The 21,813-nt window shown below is 35.4% G+C and overlaps 2 protein-coding genes across 5 annotated transcripts in view; one reads left to right on the top strand and one right to left on the bottom strand.

The window, feature by feature from the left end:
- The window catches only part of LOC122010812, a 53,838-nt gene extending 46,652 nt beyond the window's left edge, over positions 1 to 7,186 (bottom strand). Inside the window, exon 1 of the mRNA XM_042567284.1 lies at positions 7,027 to 7,186. Coding sequence (XP_042423218.1) covers positions 7,027 to 7,186 — 160 coding nt within the window. The remainder of the gene's footprint in view (positions 1 to 7,026) is intronic.
- An 11,865-nt stretch (positions 7,187 to 19,051) lies between these two features.
- On the top strand, positions 19,052 to 21,410 carry LOC122009081 (dof zinc finger protein DOF1.8-like). 4 transcript variants are annotated; one of them, XM_042565086.1, is made up of 3 exons: positions 19,388 to 19,522; positions 20,038 to 20,151; positions 20,369 to 21,410. In XM_042565086.1, exon 3 carries the CDS (start codon positions 20,399 to 20,401, stop codon positions 21,263 to 21,265), a length of 867 nt encoding a protein of 288 aa, XP_042421020.1. In that variant the 5' UTR covers positions 19,388 to 19,522; positions 20,038 to 20,151; positions 20,369 to 20,398; the 3' UTR covers positions 21,266 to 21,410. The 4 variants fall into 4 exon arrangements, with proteins under 4 accessions (XP_042421018.1, XP_042421019.1, XP_042421020.1 ...); XM_042565087.1 differs by having other exon boundaries at positions 20,356 to 21,410; XM_042565084.1 differs by lacking the exon at positions 20,038 to 20,151 and having other exon boundaries at positions 19,052 to 19,522; positions 20,356 to 21,410.
- Positions 21,411 to 21,813: the final 403 nt, after the last annotated feature.

The following is a 21,813-nucleotide window of genomic DNA, read 5'->3' as shown; positions in this document are numbered from 1 at the left end:
GTAGCACTCCAAGCGCTCAGATCGGCCAAGGCACCCGAGCGAGGATAAAGTTTTATCCTCAAACCATTGTGTAGCCGTTGCTAGCAGATAAGGTGCACCACTGGGGGCACCTAGATCGGGTCTAGGCGCCCGGAGATGCCACGTCAGTAAAATGGATAGTTTAACCAATAAAGTATAAATAGAGTCATAGTCGTCTTCATTTAAAGATAACACACTTTATATTTCAATTACAAACTTTATTTTTAATTTATGTGCTTTTAACACTTCTAAGAGACTTCTCCGCCTATGACGAAAGGAGAATCTTAGTGAGTTTTCATTGCCTTAGATTAGCAATCTCCTTGGTTGCAAACCAAGTAAAATCCTTATGTCTCTTACTTCTTTTTATGTTATAATTTTTTAATTAACTAACGTGTGTTCATTGCTAAGCTAAAAATCAATAGAAGTTTTAAATTATAACTTGCAAGCAATTCACCCTCCTCTTACCGGTCGCACCGAACTAACAATTGATACCAGAGCCCAACCACTTCAGAAGGACTAACTGCCAATTAAAGCGATGAGATGATGGCCGGATCTAGCATCTATCCATCAGAGTTCGAGGGGAAGTTCACATTTTATAAACGACGAAAATGGAGGTTTTCTTCAAAATTAATTTTAATATTTTATTAACAATTAAATATGGTTTTGAAGCATCTAAGGACAAGAACGGAGAAAAACTTGAAGAGCACTGCAGGATTGAAAAATAATGCAATGAGTTCATGGCAAATGGCAATGCCGAGTTCCACCTTCTGAGTATGTTACCTACTTAAGAACTCAAAATAATTGGCGCCTACAAATGTGCAAATGAACTTTGGGAAAAGTTCTTAGAACTCCACGAATAATCAAGAAAAGAAGAATCTAACTCTTCGATGGACATCACTTCATCATCCGACTCTTCGATGGACATTACTTCGTCATCAGAGAAATCCGAGACCGAGGGGATCACCAACACAACACTAATAGCTAAATATCTATTTGAAGGTGAAACCACTTCCAAGGAGAATATTGATGAAGGGGGAGCATCTCCCAATGAGTACGATGTGGTAAGTCATGTAAGTTAGCTTACTCCAGATCAACTGTATGAGTGTATTAAGATGCTAAATAGATATTTGTGTAAAACTAAATCTAAATATCTAAAATCAAAGGAACATCAGGAATACCTAGTTGAAAATTATAACAAACTCAAGGAAGAAAATGAAAAATTAAAAAATAAATTAGAACAATTGAAAAAGAACTCGACATATTCAAATTTAAATATTTCTCATGTTAAATACAATGAAAGGCTAAATTGATATTTTAGACTTCGCAAAAGTCAAATTAGAAATTTTTTTAAAATTATATATCACAAAAACTTTTGATAAATATAGTAGGTATAAAGTTATTTTGGATTTCGAAATTATGTGTAACTTGATTAGAATTAATTTTTATATAAGCTTTAATTTTAATTTGCTTTAGTTTTAAATATAATTTACAAAATTAATTATTTTGTATACCGAATTTTAATGTTTTCCATTGATTTTTTTTCCAATGATAATGAAGTATATTTTTTGTTAGAATAAAATTTTTCAAAATTTTTTTGAGGATTATATAATTTGTAATGAATTATTGATAAAAAAAAGGAAATATTAAATTTAAAATTAATTCAGAGATTAATTTTGAAAATTTTTATTGGTTGGAAATTACCGTTATATTTTGAAGGTCGAGAAAAATTAGCAAGATTTTTTGAGTTAAAAATCTATTTTTAAATATTTAAATTCAAAAATAGGCATTTTTGTTTGAAACTAAGTATTTGGTCAAAATTAAAATAATTTAAACCTTAAAATTTTATTCCTAATCTTACTTTTTCTGTTTGACCATGAAATTTTTTTTTAATATTTTTTGAAACTTAAAAATAATTTTTAAATTATTTTTACCAAAACTGAGATTTAATTGACAAAATTTATTACTTTTAAAAATTAATTTTAATAAAAATTTAATATTCTTGAAACTATATATTAAACCCTTTAAAAGTTTTCCAATTTTTTTCTATAAGTTTTCATATTGTTTTCCCTTATTTTTATGTGATAAAAGGGGGAGAAGATTAAATTTAGGAGGAGTATAGCTTTCCAATTCTTTTTTACTTATTATAATTGTAAAATTTTTGTAGTAAATTGAAAAATTAATATTTAGTTATGTAAGTTTATTTTTATTCTCTAACTTGAAGTTGATGCACATCAAAAAGTGAGAGATTATAAGTACCTTAAGCAAGTTTTGATGTGATCAACCTGATTAAGTTATGTCCTATTATATTTGATTCTTATGTCTAAGTGTGTAGGAATTTAGGAACACAAAAAGTTGAGTAGAAGACGTAGCTAGCGAGAAGGATAGCACGAGAAACGAGTTTACGGGCTTGGTGCATTAGAGAGATGAGGTGCTGTGGAAAAGTACACCAGAAGACGAGAAGGACACGTGTAGTATTTTCGAGGGACGAGAAGCCAGAGCGGAAGACTGCTCAAGGAGAGAAGGTCAAAATTAGGTTCAGGTGAGCTCAACTTTGGATGGTCAACAAATCATCTAATCGATCGGAGAAGAAGCTAGGCAAAGTCAACTTTGAGTTGACCTTATCCAGGCACATGGACCAAGTCCAGATGTCAAGACCGGGTCTAGGAGCCTGGATAGGGTCTAGGCACTCGGAGATGTCATGTCAGCAAAACAACTAGTTCAACTAGTAGACTATACATAGGGCTCTGGTCCTCTTCATTTAAAGATAACACACTCTGTATTTCGATTATGAACTGTCTTTAATTTTGGTGCTTTCAAAACTTGTAAGAGACTTCTCCGTCTACGATGAAAGAAAAATCTTAATGAGCTTCCATTACTTTCGATTAGCAACCTTCCTAGTTGCAAACCAAATAAAACCCTTGTGTCCCTTACTTATTTCTTTTTATGTTATTATTTTTTAATTAAATAACATGTGCTCATTGCTAAGCTAAAAAGTAATAGAAGTTTTAAATTAATTATAACTTGTAGGTAATTCATCCCTTTCTTGCTAACTGTACCAGACCAACACTAACAACAATAATATAGCACTAGTAGAAAAGTAAATCCTCACCATGGATAATCGTTTACTACCATACGAGTAGCGTGGACGATCGAATACTGAGGCTCAGAGTTTTCACTTTTTAGTATTCTCTATTTACATCTTTATTATTTACTTTAATTTTTTTCACAATTATTCAATTTTAATTTCATATCATATCGGTCAGTTTGAACTACTAACCTAAATCAATTTTTCGTATGAATTATATTAATTCATTGTTCATATCCGTGGGACTAGTTCTAGGGGGGCCACTGATGTGACGGTTCCACATTTTTTTTTATATATTAATTCATTGTAGGTGTCATCATTAGATCTGCAAGTAAAAATTATACAATATGAAGCTATAAGTATCAATGGTACGAAAGGTAAAACAATCTAAAAACAAGTGACGACTAAAGAATAATTCACAATATTCATTTTAAAACAATCCATACCATTTTAATTCCTATATAAAATCCACATGTAAACATCAAGTAATATCAATTATTTATCCTCTAATAATTTAATTATTTTATAACCCATTTCATATTTTTAAAATATTATTTTAATCTCTTTTTTTGGCAAGTCACGGAACTTCACTCGAACTTGTATCTATGAACACAATATTTAAAATAACATAGAAACTTGAAATATCATCCAATAAAATTTGAAACTGAACTAAAATGCAAAGTCGACGGATCAATGTTGATCCCACAACCTCGATGTATTCTAAATTTCTATTCGACATCTATTACGACCATTGGACAAATACTTAGTTATTTAATTTTTCATACGTTAACCCGATAAATTGAAAAAAATAAAATAACATAAAATGTTTGTCTTTTCCTCCATTTTACAAACATTATAAATATTTCATTACACCTATACTCCAACATTAATATAAATTGTGTAGGATACAAAAGTATGTAATTCTAAGGCCACTACAATACATCTATTTCCTCCAAAATAAGTTCAATCCAGCAACATACCACTACTTCACATCCAAATTCATGCGGTTCCTCAACCATAAGTTCTATTAAAATTTCATAATGCCCTTGGTCATGGTGCAATTTTTCTTCAATGGGATTATACAAATTTTTTTTTTTTTTAAAAAAAAGGGCAACTATGGGGTTGCTGTTGCTGGTCTTCTTGCTGGAATAATTAGGTTGTCGCGTTTTTAAAGAAAAAAGAAAATCAAGAAAAAGAAGGAAGAAAAAAAAACCAGTTGTAGGTGGTCTGAACATCACAAGACAGTGCTTGATGAAAAGTGCTGCCGTTACTCTTGTTGCTTGGATGAAGAGAGAGGTGCCACAATTGGATGAAGAGAGAGGGTTGTTATTGGCTGTTCTTGATGACTGAAACAAGGGAAGAGAGGAGCAGGGCGTCTCAATATTCCATGAGGTCCTAGATAAAAAGGTTTATTTACGCCTTCAATATCTTTTAAAAAAATATTAAAATTTTCTCTCCTCCTTTTTCAATCGGACTTAGGACACAATGACAAGTTTAATATTTTTTAAATAAAATAATAGTTTAAACATAGATTTTTATATAAAATTTAGTTTTTTAACCTTTTGAGATTCCCTTCGTTGGATTATAAATATTTTGAGTAATAATTTTATCAATATTATTAAAAAATTTATCTTTATAATCCATTAAGTCATCGTCTTCTTTTTCTCAATTACTATTATCTTCTCTATTAATATTAATATTTGATGAATAATATTTATAATCATTAAAAAGTTCTCGATAGATTTTTTTTCTTGAAGTATTATCTTTAGTGAAAATTTAATTATATTTTATTTAAAATTTTAATTGTATTATTTTTTGAGTTTTGATTTTAAATATTATTAATAAATCTATCTGACACATTTTTGAATAAATTCTTTTATTTTTTTTTATGTATTTTGTATATCCTGAATCAAATTTTTAGCAGATATATTTATGTTAAAATAATAATAATAATAAATATAAGTCATTGTTATTTTGTCAAAATAAAATTGTTTAAAATTAAATGAACAATAACGTGTATTTTTGATGGTATTTCAAAATTTGATTATTACTTACACAAATATAATAAAAAAAACAAATAAATATTAAATTATATTTAGATCAATTAATTAATTTAAGTAGTATAATCTATGAGATAGTATCCATAAATAATTCTTTCTCAATAGATAGTAAAAGAATAGAAATACAATCCTACATGCCAAGTTAGCTTGGTGACATGGAAACACACTTCAGTACCGATGTCTTCCTCATCTATAGTAAAAAATTGAAAATAATATAAAAGAAGATGGAAATAGCACTAAGATCTATAGCATGGTACATATGATTGACTAATAAAAAAAAAACTTTATGGACTTTCATGTTCTTATTGAGAAAGAAGAAAAGAGTGAAGAAACATAACAAAAAATAGCATCTGTAATATCTACCTTCTACTATATTGCAGTTACTCTCAATAAAATAGCACAGCTGTCCTTCAACCTCTGGAGCTGAGGAATCCTCTCTCTCATTAGAAAAAGAATAGAACAAAACAATAAGAAACCCAAAGCCAAATGCCCTAAGCAATCAAGCATCCAAGTCAAAGAACACAAGGATCTGACATTTATTGAATTAGGTAATCGGTCTTATAAATGAGTGTGGTCTAATTATAACATGTATTGATAAAAGACAAATGCATAATTAAATTGTAGCAATTAAAGAAATAGGCGAAAGTGTAATACGGCAGGGAATCGAAACAGTGTGCATGTCCGCATGATGCTGATGCAACTTAAAATTAGATTTGACAATTAAAGATTTCATAAAAATAATAAAGAAAGATTTTTAACCATAATGACCCTAATAAAATTAGAGCTCTAGGCAAATGCCTATGCCTTAATTAAGCCGGGCTAGCCGCCAAACGGGTCAATCCATGACGAGACGGGTCAACCCATCAAAAACCCAACATTTGGCGGGGCGAGGAGGGGCGGGCCGACCGACCATCCCGGCGGACTACAAAATCTTCAATCCAACCCAATTCAAGGCGGGCTGCGAGTTAGACGGGCCAACCCTCGAGACAAAACTCCAAAATCCAAATCCAGAAGACAAAATACAAAATTTCATATTCCACGGTCTAGACTACAATTCTACAAATTTTAAATTCTAATGCAGACTCCAAATTCCAATCCAAAACATAACAACATTACATAACAAATCAGCAAGTAAGCACTACTGCCAAAACATAACAACATTACATTTATAGCAACTCAACATAACAAATCAGTAAGTAAGCACTACTGCCAAAACATAACAGCTTTACATAGTTACATTTATAGCAACTCAGCAAGCTATAAGCACTACTCCACCACAGGCACCACAGTACGCAGGTTCAGCAAGTCAACAATACTGCCAAAACATAACAGCATTACATTTACAGCAACTCAGCAAGTAAGCACTACACCACAGCCACAGTCCGCAGGTCCACAGCAGACCACAACAATCAGCAAGTCAACATTACTATCAAAACATAACAGCATTACATTTACAGCAAGTTGCAAGTAAGCACTAAGCACTACTAGTCTACTACACCACAGCCACAGTCCGCAGATCCACAGACCACAGCAATCAGCAAGTCAACAATACTGCCAAAACATAAAATAAAATTGAAATGGAAAATTCAATAACTCTAACACTTTTTTTTTTAAAAAAAAATTCATCAATAACATCATCCACATCAATTTCTTCTGATCCTCCTTCACCTCCTTTCTCTTGATTAATATCCTCTTCTAAAGTATTTGATTCTTGCTTAGGGAATATTATTTTGATACTTGCATTGTTTTCATTATTTTTATCTGCATATAAAATATACAAGGATGAAGATAGTTAAAAAATAAAATAACAATAAAATAATATATCAACTAAGTTAAGAACATAACTATAATAAATAAAATTACCAATATCATAACCATGTAACCAATTGCGAGTGCAAATAAGAGCTTGCACTTTTTCATGAAGGGTGCAACTTCTATACTTGGTAAGCACACGAGCACCAATGGAAAAAGCTGATTCTGATGCAACAGTAGTTATAGGAATAGCTAAAACATCACATGCCATTAGTGCAAGGGTTGGATACCGATGCTTTTGATTCTTCCAATGCTCCAAAATATCCAAATCTTGATAATAAGCGAATTCAAGTTTTGGCTCCTCCAAATAGAGATTCAATTGAGATTTTCCAGCACTTGTAATTGTTTGGCTCTCATATGTCATCATTTCCTGCATTAATTGAAATAGTAATGACAAAACAATTATAAATCAATCAGAGAATACAAGGAAAAAAAATATTAGAGTACTTACATCAAAGATTCTTTTGGTCTTTCCTTTAACTCCTCCTACACTTTGTGAAAGTGTATGTGTGGTAGAAGATTGTGGTTGTGAAGAACTTGTATTATTCATATTAGAATACTGGTCAAAAAGCTTATACAATTTTGTCTTCACAAGATCCATCTTCTTTTGGCATTTAAGAGCATCACTTTCAACCTTTGAATAAAAAAACTCCAACATTGAAAGCTTTATTCGTGGGTCAAGAATAGCTCCAAATGCAAGCACCATGCTATATTGAGTCCAATACTTGTCAAACTTCTCCATCATTTTTTTACACATACAACTTATCACCTCATCTTCATTCGATAAGTTTTCCTTTAACAAAACTTCAATTTTCCAGACTTGCATAAAATATAAATTTGATGTAGGATAAGAAGAACCAGAGATCAAATTAGTAGTGTTATAAAATGGCTCAAGGAACTCTCATATTTTCTCTCCTCTTTTCCACTCTTCACTTGAAGGACAATATTTATAATTCTTGTCATTGAATTGAAGAGAAGCAAAAGCTTTTTTATATTTGATGGCACTATCCAGCATTAAATATGTTGAGTTCCAACGAGTAGACACATCTAATCGTAAGCCAATACTAGTATCAATGTTACCAACTGCTTGCACACACTCTCCAAATTTCTTCATCCTAGTCTCTGAACCTTTAACATACTTGACCGACTCTCTAATTTTATTTAAAGCTACAGTAGCCACTTTCAAACCTTATTGAACAATGATATTCAATATATGAGCAGAACAACGAATATGAAAAAATTTCACCGTCACATAATAAACTATCATGCAAAGAGAGTTGCTCTTTCAAATGAACTTGCATGCTATCGTTACTAGATGCCTTATCCAATGTCAAAGAGAAAACCTTTTCCTCAATTCCCCATTCCTTCAAATATTCAAACAATTTTGCAGCTAATTCAAGTCCTGAGTGTGGAGGGGGCATATGAGAAAAATTAAGTATTTTACTATTCAATTTTCAGTCATTATCAACAAAATGGGCAGTCAAGCAAATATAACCCTCACTAGTGCACGACGTCCATAAATCTGAAGTTAAACAAACTCTATTCTGAATAGTTATCAAAACATACTTGAGTTTTTCTTTCTCCTTCAAGTAGATTTGGTTAATATCAGAAACAAGAGTATTTCTAGAAATGCAAGCAACATCAGGATTTATGTACTTTATCCAAGTTCTAATACCATCATACTCAACAAATGAAAATGGTAAATCATGTCTGATGATTGCACAAGCCAGTAACTCACGTGACAACTTTTGATTTATTTTTTTAGATCTCATCTTCCCATCTTGATCAAGAATCATTTGTCCTACATCATTAAACTTTAATTTGTCACAAATTTTAAGATGACGGCACAACGTAAAAGTTCCATATTGTTTACCCCCACACTTGTACTGTTTTTTACATCCAATACATTCAACGTTATCTATACTATCAACCCCTTTGATTTTCTTAAAATACACCCAAATATCAGAAGTTTCTTTGGACCTTTTAATTGACCCCTTGTCATGCTTAGCACTTTCCAATTCATCATCTAAAATAACAGTTTGTTTTTGAAAAGAAGAGTCCATTACAAAATCAATCTGAAATACAATAAATAAATTTAGTTTCTAATAAAACCAATCAAACAAAACTCTAAATGTCAATAGCAGAATAGCATAAATTCATTTTTGTGTTAGCCCTCTGGACTGCAGAACAAATCATGAAATCAATCAAAATTCAAAACACACCAGATATGTTGCGCATCAAAAGAGAGAACTAGTATTGCTATAATTGCAGAACAGCAGAACAATCAACAAATGCTAAAACATTAGAGAATACTAGAATATGGACTGCAGATTACTAGCAAATAGAATGAAATTAGGAAAGGAAGCCAAAAATCTTACCTCAAAGTCTCAAACAAGAGCTTGGAGAGTCGGAGACTGCCGAACTTGGATTCAAGCTTATCGTCTATTGAAATTGGACTGCCTTCTTTAAGCACTTTGCTCTTTGCACTCTACAGGTTCACGCGGCTACGGGGAGATGTTGAGGCAGACGTGCACGAGGTAGAATGTCGTTCTACTCCACGGACCACAGCCACGACCCATGGCATCGGGGAGGCGCTGGGTGTTGATGAGTGATGCGTGCGACTGTGCTAGCAGCCTAGCACGAGGTAGGCGGGGCGATTCGACAGCAGGTGCTTGCAGGTTGCAGCGTGTGCACCTGCGGCTGCGACTTTGCAAGTGCGAGTGCCGAGCGTGGACGACAGTGGATCTGTGGAGGTAGGCGGCGGCGATTCGATGAAGTCTATTGAAGCGGTGGGAAATAGGGTTTACTGGTTTACAGGTTTAGGACTTTAGGTCTTTCCGTCTTTACCTTTTATGTTACTGTAACTACAATGATAGTTGAAATCTCAACCGTGGATATCTAGTTTTAACTTTTAAATATTGCTTGATTTTTTTTAATCAAGTCCGCGGGCCAACTCGAGCCCGCCACGGGTTGGCTCGCCTGGACCCGCGACCCGAGCGGGTTGCCCCATTTAGGTCCGTCAGATGATGGGTTGATAAATTTTCAACCCAACTTACTTAAATTTTTTGACGGGGCGGGTCAATTCGACGGGCCTAACTCAAATTAATGGCTCTAGGAGTGGAATTGCTGCTGCAGTTGAGAGGAAAAGGTGAAAAAGGAAAGTTGTTGGAATAATGTAGGAAGAAGAGGGAGATCGATCGATGAGAATGAGAAAGGGAAAAGTTCATTGGTGCATGGAAACAGGAGGAGGAGGAGGAGGCGGCGGCGGCGGCGACCAGCAGCGTGGAAGAGAAAAGAAACAGGTTCGCAAACAAATTCTCTAATTTATTTTAAATCAATTGAATTGAATTAATCCATTCATAACTTAATTCGGTTATAAATCAGAGAAAAAAAATACATTTTGAGTCTGGTAAATCAGTAAGTTGCACATGTTTTTTTTTTTCTATAAATTTATATTCTTAGTATATTAACTTTATTTATTTTTTAAATTCAATTATTTTTTTTGTCTGGAATTCAAATTGACGATCGGTAATTATCCAGATGACGGTGGATACTAATATGGAAAATAAATTTGAATATTTTTTCTTTTGATGGACGATTCATCGACGGGACAAATTTTTTAAGTCCACTTGGATATTAAAATAAATAAAGAATAGAGAATCAAAGTCACAAAACCAACAATCCCTCATTCTCCTCCACCACAAACCCTAACTCAATCCCATTCCTTGACTCACTCAATCCAATGCCTTCACTCAAATCACCATTTTTTGATTTACCTCTTCAAGTACAGTTAACTTTCATTTTATCTTGGAATTATGGTCATTAGCTCTATAACACATTGGTGGATCTTCTCAATCACCATGGGATACCTAGTTGTTTAAAGAGTGACAATTTTACTACAATGAGGTAAGGGGTCAATTTCCAATGAGCTCATGTTCTCAAGGAAAAAAACTCCTCCCATCCCCTAGCCACTTGGCGGTCGACTACCGTCATTTACCTCTCTTCACATAACCTGAGGATAAACTATGAGAACCACCTAGGATAAACATAATCATCTTTGATGAACAAGAGTGTGAGATATTAACATTAATAATAATATCAATAATTATTAAGAATAAATGAAAGGGAAAAAAATATCACCTTCAAGTCAATGTAGGCATGAAACCTCCTATCGGGGTTATCATTTGTCTAAGAATTTCACAACACTAACCATTTTACATATTTACAGAACATTGTGGCAAAGGACGAATATGCTCGCCCCCACCCTAGCTCGTCTCAAGATCAACACGGAGAAGGTAAATACATATTTACAGAACATGAATACACTTCTAGAGGATGAAGATATCTTGCTCTTTCAAATAAATTACATCAGATGTGAATGTTGCTTCATTATCTTCCTACTTCAGTGAGAAAACCATATTTAGAAGCTTAGGACGAGTTACAAAGTTTCTGAATCTAGGGTTTATGATGGAGAAGAATAGGGATCGTTGGAGGTGGGATATATGATGAGTGTAATATATTTTAAGAATTTTATTTTATTGATTTTTATTTTTAAGGTGATGTTGCTTCGTGTTCCTTATTTATTTAATGCCTAGATGAATTTAAAAAATTTACCATGTAAGTGATTTGTCCACTAAAAGTAAAAATTCCTAAATTAATTTTGCATGTCATCATTGCTATCACTTGCTAGGCAATACAGATGGTCAATTCAAATTCCCGATAAAACATGATTGAAATTGGAAAAAGAATGTAAGTTAATATACTAAGAATGTGGATTTGTAGATAATGAAACTAAAATTGAAAAAAAATGTAACTTATGGGATTAAAAATATAATTCCCTCTAAATTAGATGTTCATTTCTCTTGTATACTTATAAATCCGGGAGAACTTCATGCTGTGGAAAATGTTTTCTTCGATTATCAATTTGATGTTAATTTCTCTTGTAATTCCTATAAATTTTTTTTTATCCTTCTTGCACCGATTTGGTGGGTGCTATACTTCTCATGCCATTAATATATTTGCAAGAAGAGTTGTATGCCAGTATAATTACTCCAATAAGATCTCATCGAATAAGATCAATCGACAATGCTGAATAAGAAGATAGATAAGATCAATCTAATGTTGGTGTTGGTGAACATGAGGCTATTGAAATTCACAATCTGTTGGGAGGGCAATCGAAAGATGTAAGAAAGCTTCTATTAGAGGATCGAAAGATGCTTTGATACCATACGAACAAAATTTGAAAGAGGATTGTATCCATTATATAATACAAAAACTGTAGAAGTATTTGTTTGAATGAAAAACTTGTGGAAAAGGAATTGCACTTAGATGAAAGAGGGAACAAGAGAACTTGAACTTTATTGAAATCTTGGCCGGCTTGGTTACAAAATGAGTTCATTCTATTTATACTAGTTGCACCCCTAACAGTGGTTAAGATTGTGTCATGTACACATCTTCCATCTAATAACTATTAAAGCCTATATATCTAGAACTCTCTAAACTATTCCACTATAATATACTAGTATAGATAATTCTCTAGAACAATCTACTATATTCTAAATCATAGTTTTCTATTGGAGCAAAGGTGAAATTGTCACCTTAGCGACCCCTCTAGAATGACCACACATTCTCTAGAAGGAGATAAATCACGAGGGCATTTGCCCTATCACATTGGTCGGCCCTTTGCATGAGAGAGGTCAGACATCCAGTGAGATATTTTATACTCGCTGGGAATTGATCCCAATACCTATTAAAGTAACCATAGATACAGGTACCAACTGCGCCAATTCGTTGGGGGGGGGGGGGGGGCTGGATCATGAGCTTATTTATTTAATCCTTATTTATTTAATCCCTATCATATAGCCCAAATTTAAGTTTAATTTTCAACACCCCTCTTAAACTTGATTTTGTCACTCCAAGTAGATTTCACATCTTGTTAAAGTCTTCAAATTTACACGGCTTGGTAAAGATATCGACAACTTAATCTTGTGACTTTATGTATTACACCTCCTATCTTATGATGCACTCTGATATGATATAGTTGTTGGATCGAAAGCGCTAGAGGGGGGGAGGGTGAATAGCGTTCGTGGCTATTTCGTTCGATTCGTAAAACTCGAGTGTTAAAGCAACGGAAAAAAGAACAACACACAAAGACACAGATTTTTTACTTGGTTTGGAGCCTGTGGCGACTCCTACTCCAAGGCCCGCGATCGTTGATCGCTTTCGGTGGGCAACAATTATAATATCGTAAATGAGAGTACAACTTTGAAATACAATATTAAAGCTGGAATACAAATTATACCGACGATGAAAATCACTATCTTGAAGCTTCGAGTCGTCGGGGTCTTGCCATAGCTCAGCCGGATCATCTTGTTAGCAACACACAGGAGAAAGAGCTCTAGAGAATTGATTGTTGAAGTGCTGCCTCGACAACCCCTTTTATACACTCCTGAAGGCGTCTCCAAGCACGTCCGAGACGCCTCCAGGCTGCCCGAGTCGCACGCGTGGATCAACACAGAACTGGTCGCACTTATCTGCTTTAAGGCGCCTCCAAGCCTCTTCAAGGCACTTTCAAGCCTTGGTCCAAGGCGCCTCCAGCTTCATCTATGGCGCCTCCAGCACTGTTTCGCAACCAGCTCCCGCTTTGTACCCGAGGTACCTCCAAGCTCCATGGAGGCGCCTCAGACACTGTTCATCCGAGGCTTAGCTTGTTCCTTTCATACATGCAAGACACGTTAGTCCCAAAACAACAACATACCCCGCAAGACAAAGTTAGAACAGATATAAATATGATAAATCAAGTAATTGACAGCCATCGGACTATCCGGGTCTGACTTCAAATTTCTGACCGAAAATCCTAGGTCGACCCGACGCCTACTGTTCCCTCTACGAGAAACGCACCCTCACCTACTCCACTCAGGAGAGTTACCTGATGCCAGTCCAGTCCTTCAGACCTACTAGACTTTCTGCCTAGGGTTACCACCCCCTAAGACTTAGGGTTACCGCCCCTAGGGTTTTTCTCCACCTAGGGTTACCACCCCTTAGGACCTAGGGTTACCGCGCCCTAGGGTTTTCCTCCACCTAGGGTTACCACCCCCTAGGACCTAGGGTTATCGCGCCCTAGGGTTTTCCTCCACCTAGGGTTACCACCCCTAGGACCTAAGGTTACCCCCCTTAGGATTTTCCTCCACCTAGAATTGCCGCCCCCTAGGACCTAAGGTTACCACCCCTTAGGATTTTCCACCTGCCTAACCGCACTTAGGACTTTCCTGAAACCTCATTCAAGCATATTAGAAAACAAGTAATCTTAACTTTGAATCTCTTTGCCATTATCAAAACTTAGGTTCGATCGTCGGATGCTTTCCGCACCAACAATAGTGATAGTGTGTATGAATGTACTTACTTCTATCATGAAAGACTGAATTCTTTAATTTGCTAGTGATATTGAAGACTTGTTATCAACTCAAATCTTGGTTGCCTCTTTAAGGAAAACTTAGCTTCTTGAATAAATTTATGAGCCAAATAACATGATAAACACATGAAGTCACAGCCACATACTCCACTTCGCAAGTAGAAAGTGTAATAATAGGTTATTTCCTCGACACCCAAGTGAAAATGTGTCTTGCATAAAAAACACAAATCCTGTAGTACTCTTTCTATTATCCATATCTCTACCTTAATCACTGTAGCTAGATCCTTCAAGTTTGAAATTATTAGATGATGAATAAAGCAACCTAAAATCTATTATACCTTTGATATAGCGTAGAATTCTTTTAGCAATCTTAAAGTGGGTGGTATTTGGAGCTCCATATAGTGGCTAACAAATCCAATGACATAAAGAATATCGAGCCTTGTGTATGTCAAGTATCATAAGCTTTCAATCAAGCTTTTAAAGAGTGTTGGATCAACTTTTTCTCCTTCATCATGCTTTGATAGCTTGACTCATTCTATTGGGGTATTTATGACTTTGTTGTTATCCATCTTGAATTTCTTTAATATCTCTCTTGCATAACCTACTTGTGAGATGAAGATTCCATCATCCCTTTAATTTGGTTCAATTCAATACCTAAATAGTATGTCATGAGCCTAATATCAGTCATCTTAAACTCCTTAGTCATTATTTCTTTAAATTCTCCAAACATACTTGGATTGCTTCTAGTGAAGATCAAGTCATCGACATATAGGTAATGATCAAAATATCTTTATGCTTATTCTGAATATATAGTGCATGCTCATAATGATATTTGATGAAGTCTTTCTCTTACAAGTACATGTCTATTCAGCTATTCAATGCCCTTGGTGCTTGTTTTAACCCGTAGAGGGCCTTTTTCAATTTTAGAACTTTGTCTTCTTATCCTTTGATTTCATAACTTGATGACTGCCAAATATATACTTCTTCTTTGAGAATTCCATTTAGGAAGATAGATTTCACATCCATTTGATATATTCTTCACTTATTTTGAGTCACTAAAGAAATAATTAGCCTAACAATTTCTAATCAAGCAATGGGAGAAAATACCTCATCATAGTCAATGTTGGTTCTTTGACTATAACCTTTTGCTACCAATCTTTCTTTGTATCTTTCAAATTCTCCTTTAACATTCTTCTTTGTCTTGTACACTTACTTTACGCTAATCACGTTGTGTCCTTCAGGAAGTGGAGTTAGCTCACATGTGTCATTCTTCTTGATCGTCTTGATTTCTTCATCCATAGCATCTTTCCACTTCTTGCTCTTTATAGCTTCTTGGAAATCCATGAACTTGCAATTGACAAAGAGACAAAAGAGAGTAAGATTATCTTGATTTTCAATTACCTCATAAAGGTCCCGTAAGCTCCTGAAGTGTGGTATTCTTTCACTTGAATTATCGCTTGAAGTTTGATGTAGATGAGTTTCCTTGAGTACTTGAAGTTGGTGTTACTGACAAAGTAATAGACTCCTTTTTTGTTTGCTCCATCCTTGATAACTCCACATCTTTCTCTTCAAAGCATGGGAAGAAATTATAGTCTTTATCTTGAGATTCCCAATTCCATTCTCCTTCCTCATCAAATATGACATCACACTAATGATTGTCTTTCAAGTATCTAAATTATATAGCCTATACTCTTTTGAGTTAGTGTCATAATCAATAAAGATGAACTTCTTACTTTTATCATCCCACTTGCTTCTTGCTTTGTTAGGCACATGAACATGAGTTATACTCCCAAAAACTCTTAGATGAGAGATCACGGACTTCCTTCCACTCCATACTTCTTGTGGTGTCTAGCTTTATACACTCCTTGTTAGTGATCGGTTGGTTAATTATACTGCACACACAACCATTTTTGTCGAAAATTCCTTTGGCAACCTTTTGCTTTTGAACATGCTCATTGCCACATCAAGGATGGTTCTATTCTTTTTTTTTCTGTCACTCTATTTATTGAGGGGATCTTGAAACTATCAAAGATCGTCATATTCCATTGGATTTACAAAATTCTTGAAATTCTTTTGAAGTAAATTCTCCTTCTCGATTAGATCGCATGACTTTGGTCTTGAGACCACCCTCCTTTTCCATAATAATCTTAAATTTCTTGAATGCTCTAAAGACCTCTGATTTTTTGCTTCAAGAAATATACCCAAGTTTTTTAAGAAAAATCATCTATGGAAAGAAGGAAATAGTTACTCTTACCAAGTGAACTTGGCTTTATTAAATCAAAAATATCCATGTATATGAGCTCAAGAGACTTTTGAGCTCTTGAACTTGACTCCTTTGTAAATATCTTTTTCCTAAAGTGCTTCTCAAGTAGACAATCTTAACATAATTGATCATGATATTTGATACAAGGTAGTTCTCTCACCATCTCCTTCTTTAAGAACAATTCTAGTCCTTCGAAATTGAGATGCTAAAATGGAAGAAGTCATAGTCAAGTGGTGTCTTTGTAACAAGCTTTAAGACACTTGGAAATATCAATTTGAATGTTAAGCAAGAACATTTTATTTCTTATCATTGACACCTTAACAATCAAGAATCCAATATCATCTTTCAAGAAGAGCATATTATATTTTAAGTGAATATCATATCCTTTTTCCAAGAGTTGTCCTAAGTTTACTAGCATGGTCTCGTCCATATCCATGACCTATTCCATGTTGACTTCTATTGTTATTAAAGTTTTTATCTTTCTTGTTGGCAAAAGACAACTCTGCTCGCCCATAGTGCCTTACCAACTAGTCCCAGGGCCAACATGGAAGAGGTAAATTACGGATGGCTAGTAGCCTTTAGAATAATGATTAGCGCATGAGGGAGGTATTTACCTCGGCTATGCCAAAATTTGAACTCTAGACCTCAAGTTGGTAGTACTTCATGCGCTAGCCACTAAACTGTCCTGAGGGAACAAAGCTTTCATCTTTCTTAGTTGGTTGAAGAGTGATTTTAAGGTGTTGTTGAGTAATCTTTTCATTTATCTTCTTCTTTTTTCATGGGCTTGTAATGAACCCAAGAGTTAAGTTGCTCAATAGTCATGGCTTGTAAATCTTTGCTCTCTTCGATAATGGTTGTAATATTATCAAATATTGAATCCAATGATCGAAGAATTTTCTCAATGATAGTTACTTCTTTTTGTTTCTCACCATTTCTCTTTAGTTGATTAGAAATCGTAGATACTCTAGAAAAGTAATAGGATATCAACTCATCGTCCTTCATCTAAAGAGCATCAAATTGACTTCTTAATAATTGAAGGTGTATATTTTCAACTTTTCTTCTCCTTGATACTAGACATGGAGTTTTTCCTATACTTGCTTAACCGAAGTCGCACTTGAGATTTTCTCAAAATAATCATCATCTAAAACTTGATAAATGAGGAAGAGAGTATTCTTGTCTCTCTTTCTTAAATTTCTTAAACTATCCTTTTGAGTTGAAGAGAATACCGACTCATCATAGACTTTCTCCACAACCTCCCAAAACATCATGAGCTTCAAGAAGTATATTCATCTTGATACTCCAATTGTCATAGTTACTTGTTTTGAGCACCGAAACTTGGAAGGGAATCATACTTCTGTTTGTCATTTCTCTTATGTAGAAATCAACTGAGCTCTAATATCACTTTGTTAGAATGAAAAGTTTGGAAGAGGAATTGCACTTAGATAGAAGAGGGAACAAAATTTGTATTGAAATCTTAGCTTGGTTACAAAATGAGAGTTCACCCCTAGTTATACTAGTTGCACCTCCCAACCAATGGTTGAGATTGTGCCAACACATCTTCCATCTAATCCATCTAATGGCTATTAAAATCCATCTAGAACTCTCTAAACTATTCCACTATAATTTACTAGTATAGATAATTCCCTGGTGCATTCTAGAATAAGCTACTCTATTCTAGATCATAGTTATACTAGATTAGTTATTTAATTCAATTCATTTTATTCCAATCATAATATCTCAAAATCAAGTTTAATTTTCAACAATATTTACAAATAATATTTGATCAAGTTTAGAGATGAATTACTTTAACTCTATTGTATAGACTAAGGCTTAATCTATCTAGTTCATAGATTTGGCCATTGTAGACCAATGCAACTATTGCGATATAGTTTCACTATGCTTCTTCATGCGTTCTTCCATTGCCGTCCTAGACTCTAAGAGAGATCGAAAAGTAGTTCATCGGCAACTTTTTGCATCATTTATTAGAACAGTGGCTTTAAAGTAGTCGAGCTTATATATCAGAAAAGTTAAGGGGACCAAGTTGAGTTCATTAGTTGTAGTATGTACTCTACACTGCAAATTGTCAAAAGTTGTATCATAAATATCTTCCATTGCATTAAACAAACTAATTAAATCTTAACTATTTTTCTGTATTCTCCCTCTTTGAAGAAGAATGTGTGTCAATGCAGTATCTGAAGAAAGCATCATCTACTATACAGAGTCTTATCCTAGCTAAATTATAAGAAGTGGTTTACATGACTCGAACCTTAATCTCGAAGTCACACAGCAATACCTTCAATCTGTTTCCTTAACAAACAAAAAAAAAAAATCACAGTGGTGGTCTTTGACCTATAAATTAAGAGAGATTCTTCAAGCACCACAAGTTTTATATGTTGTGGTGGTGTGCAGTGGAGAGACCTAACAAACAAATGGTGGTGGCAATGGCAATGGCAATGGCAATGGCATGTGGAGCTTCATCATCAGTGTGTCGGCCGTGGGCCCAACCACACTGTTGAGCGACATGCCGCTGTGGGCCCTTCTTCTTCCTCCTCCTTCTCCATCTCCAGTTTAATTAATTAATTAATCGGTCGAGGAGGAGCGTGGATGAGGCTGGAGTATCTTTCCCAGCGTGCAAGCCACATAACAGACAGCACCGCAGCCTTCCCCTCCTCACGTACACACCCCTCATCATTCCCCCACCCTCCCCCCCTCCCTCTCTCTCTTTCTCATCTCCACCGGCTCACTTCACCTCTCACCCCTTTCCTTTCCTTACTTGCCTCTTCCTCGTCTCTAGCTAGCTCCGCTCTCAGCAGTCAGCACCACCACCATCGCCTTCTGCATGCATGGAACTTTCTTCTGCTCACAAACTCCAGGTATGCACTTTCTTAAACTATACTTCACTAGCTATGATCATGAGAGATCCATCTGCAGCCAGTATCGCCTAGATGTTTTCTTTTTCTTTTTCTTTTTCTTTTTCTTTTTCTTTTTCTTTTTCTTTGGGTTATTGAGTTTTTTGGTTTTATTGTACGGCCACCTGCTTCCTCACTGAATTTAGGGTTTTTCCTCACTGAATGAATTACAGGTCTTTTAATTATCGGACATAGATGAAGCTTCAGTCCTCCTCATCTCATGCTTGCTTTTTTTTTTTTAAAAAAAAAACTATTAATTAATCTAGAGCACGCGAATCTCGATCATCACTTTGCCCTTGAGCAACGGGTGCAAGTTAGCTCGATCGATATCGCTTGATTAATTAGAAAGATATATCTCCATGCCTTGAAAGAGGCAGCTTTTCTAAAAGCTGACACATCCCCCCCCTTGCATGATCCATTGTTCTTGCTCTGATTAAAGCTCCTAGCTAATAGGGCTCTTTCCGTATCGTTTACACCAGTTCTTGTCGGCAGCCTGATCATCACAGAGCCAAACACGTCACCCCGTTTGTCATAGATCTCTTGCAGATCGTTTGATCACCGACCTACTGCTATAGAAACTGAATTCAGAGCAGGTAAGAACCAAATTGTGCAGGATTTAACAAGATCCAAAATTCTATGTAATTACCTCTTCTTTTTTTCTGATTTATGAAAATGAGTCGAAGGTAAAGTTAGAGAAAATTAATTAAGAATCCTTTTTCTTGATCTGGATTCGATCAGTTATCCATTAAAGAAAATTCTATGTTCTTAATTCCTGATTGATTAATATGCATAGAAAGTCATATATTGCAGCCATTGCTTGGACATCATCAGTCGCAAGGAATGGTGTTAAACCCCAAGAACCAACAACAACAACAACAACAAGCACAAGGGCAAGAAAAGAAGGCAAGGCCTCAGCCAGAGCAAGCTCTCAAGTGCCCTCGGTGCGCCTCCACCAACACCAAGTTCTGCTACTACAACAACTACAGTCTCTCGCAGCCGCGATACTTCTGCAAGAGTTGCAGGAGGTACTGGACCCAAGGGGGCTCCCTTAGGAATGTCCCCGTCGGAGGTGGCTGCCGGAAGAACAAAAAATCATCGTCGTCGTCGGCATCGGCGGCAGCAGCAGCAGCATCCTCCTCCACAAAAATCATCAAGCCATCATCTGACCTCGACAACAACAGTACTACTGCCAACCTGCTAGCCAACTCCTTCCCTCCACTCCCCTCAATTCCTCACCTCTCCGACGACCTGACCTTAGCCTTTGCTGCTGGCCTCCACAGGCAACCACATGATAATAATGGCTTTCTTCTAGGGCATAATGCAGTTAATAATATCATCCCTTCCGCAAACCCTAGCTTTCTCGACATATTGAGGAGCACTACTACTGCCGCCTCCTCTGTTAATGATCATCATAATCTGAATACTATTCCAAACGCTGAGGATTTGAGCAACCTGTACTACGGTTCAGAAGAGGGCTTCTTGTCCTTCGACGGAGATCTGCAACCAAGAAGAGTGCAAGGCGGCGGCCATGAAGTAGGGGCATGCAGCAAGGACATGGAGGAAGGTGGTGGTGGGGATCAGACCAAGGCAGCGATGGGGGGAATAAATTCATGGCATGGACTCGTCATGAATGGAAGCTCCTTCATGGGGGCTGCAAGGATGGACATGCCTACCTCCACACTTGGAGATGCTTACACTTTCTTCTAAAAACTACTAAAACTTAAAAGGTTCTTTTCTTTTCTTTTCTTTTGGTCACATGGCCTTCTTGTGTTCTACTGGAGAGTCTAATCGAATTAAAAATTGAATGACAAGACTTGTTAGTATTTAAAATATCATAAGTACTTCAAACTCTGAAAGTTGTGGAGTGTAATTCTCTCTATCTCTGATTTAAAATAGATTTTATTTCAACCTGTTTTTCAAACATAATTTTTTTTAGTGCCTTTCAATCAATATAGTTAGTTTTAATATATAGGTCTGGATTACTAGCACTCTATTAATTTCATGTTGTTACCATGAATGCAAATTGAGAAAAGGGTTACCTTTGGCAAGAGATCTTGATGATGGTGAAAATAATAGAGGTATGAAAGAATAACATTTAGGAGATAGATAGCCTGAATTGTGTGTGCGCGCGCGCAAGTGCGTGTTCGAGCGTGTGTGCACACGCGTAGTAATTAGCTAACCCTAGCCATATATATATAACCCCAATAACCATAACCACAAATCAGTATTTGTTAATTTCAATTTGATTTTGGATT

The sequence above is a fragment of the Zingiber officinale genome, chromosome 8A, assembly GCF_018446385.1.
Source record: "Zingiber officinale cultivar Zhangliang chromosome 8A, Zo_v1.1, whole genome shotgun sequence".
Classification (NCBI taxonomy): Eukaryota; Viridiplantae; Streptophyta; class Magnoliopsida; order Zingiberales; family Zingiberaceae; genus Zingiber; species Zingiber officinale.
The sequence above is the reverse complement of the archived record's forward strand: the minus strand, read 5'-3'. Positions and strand labels throughout refer to the sequence as shown.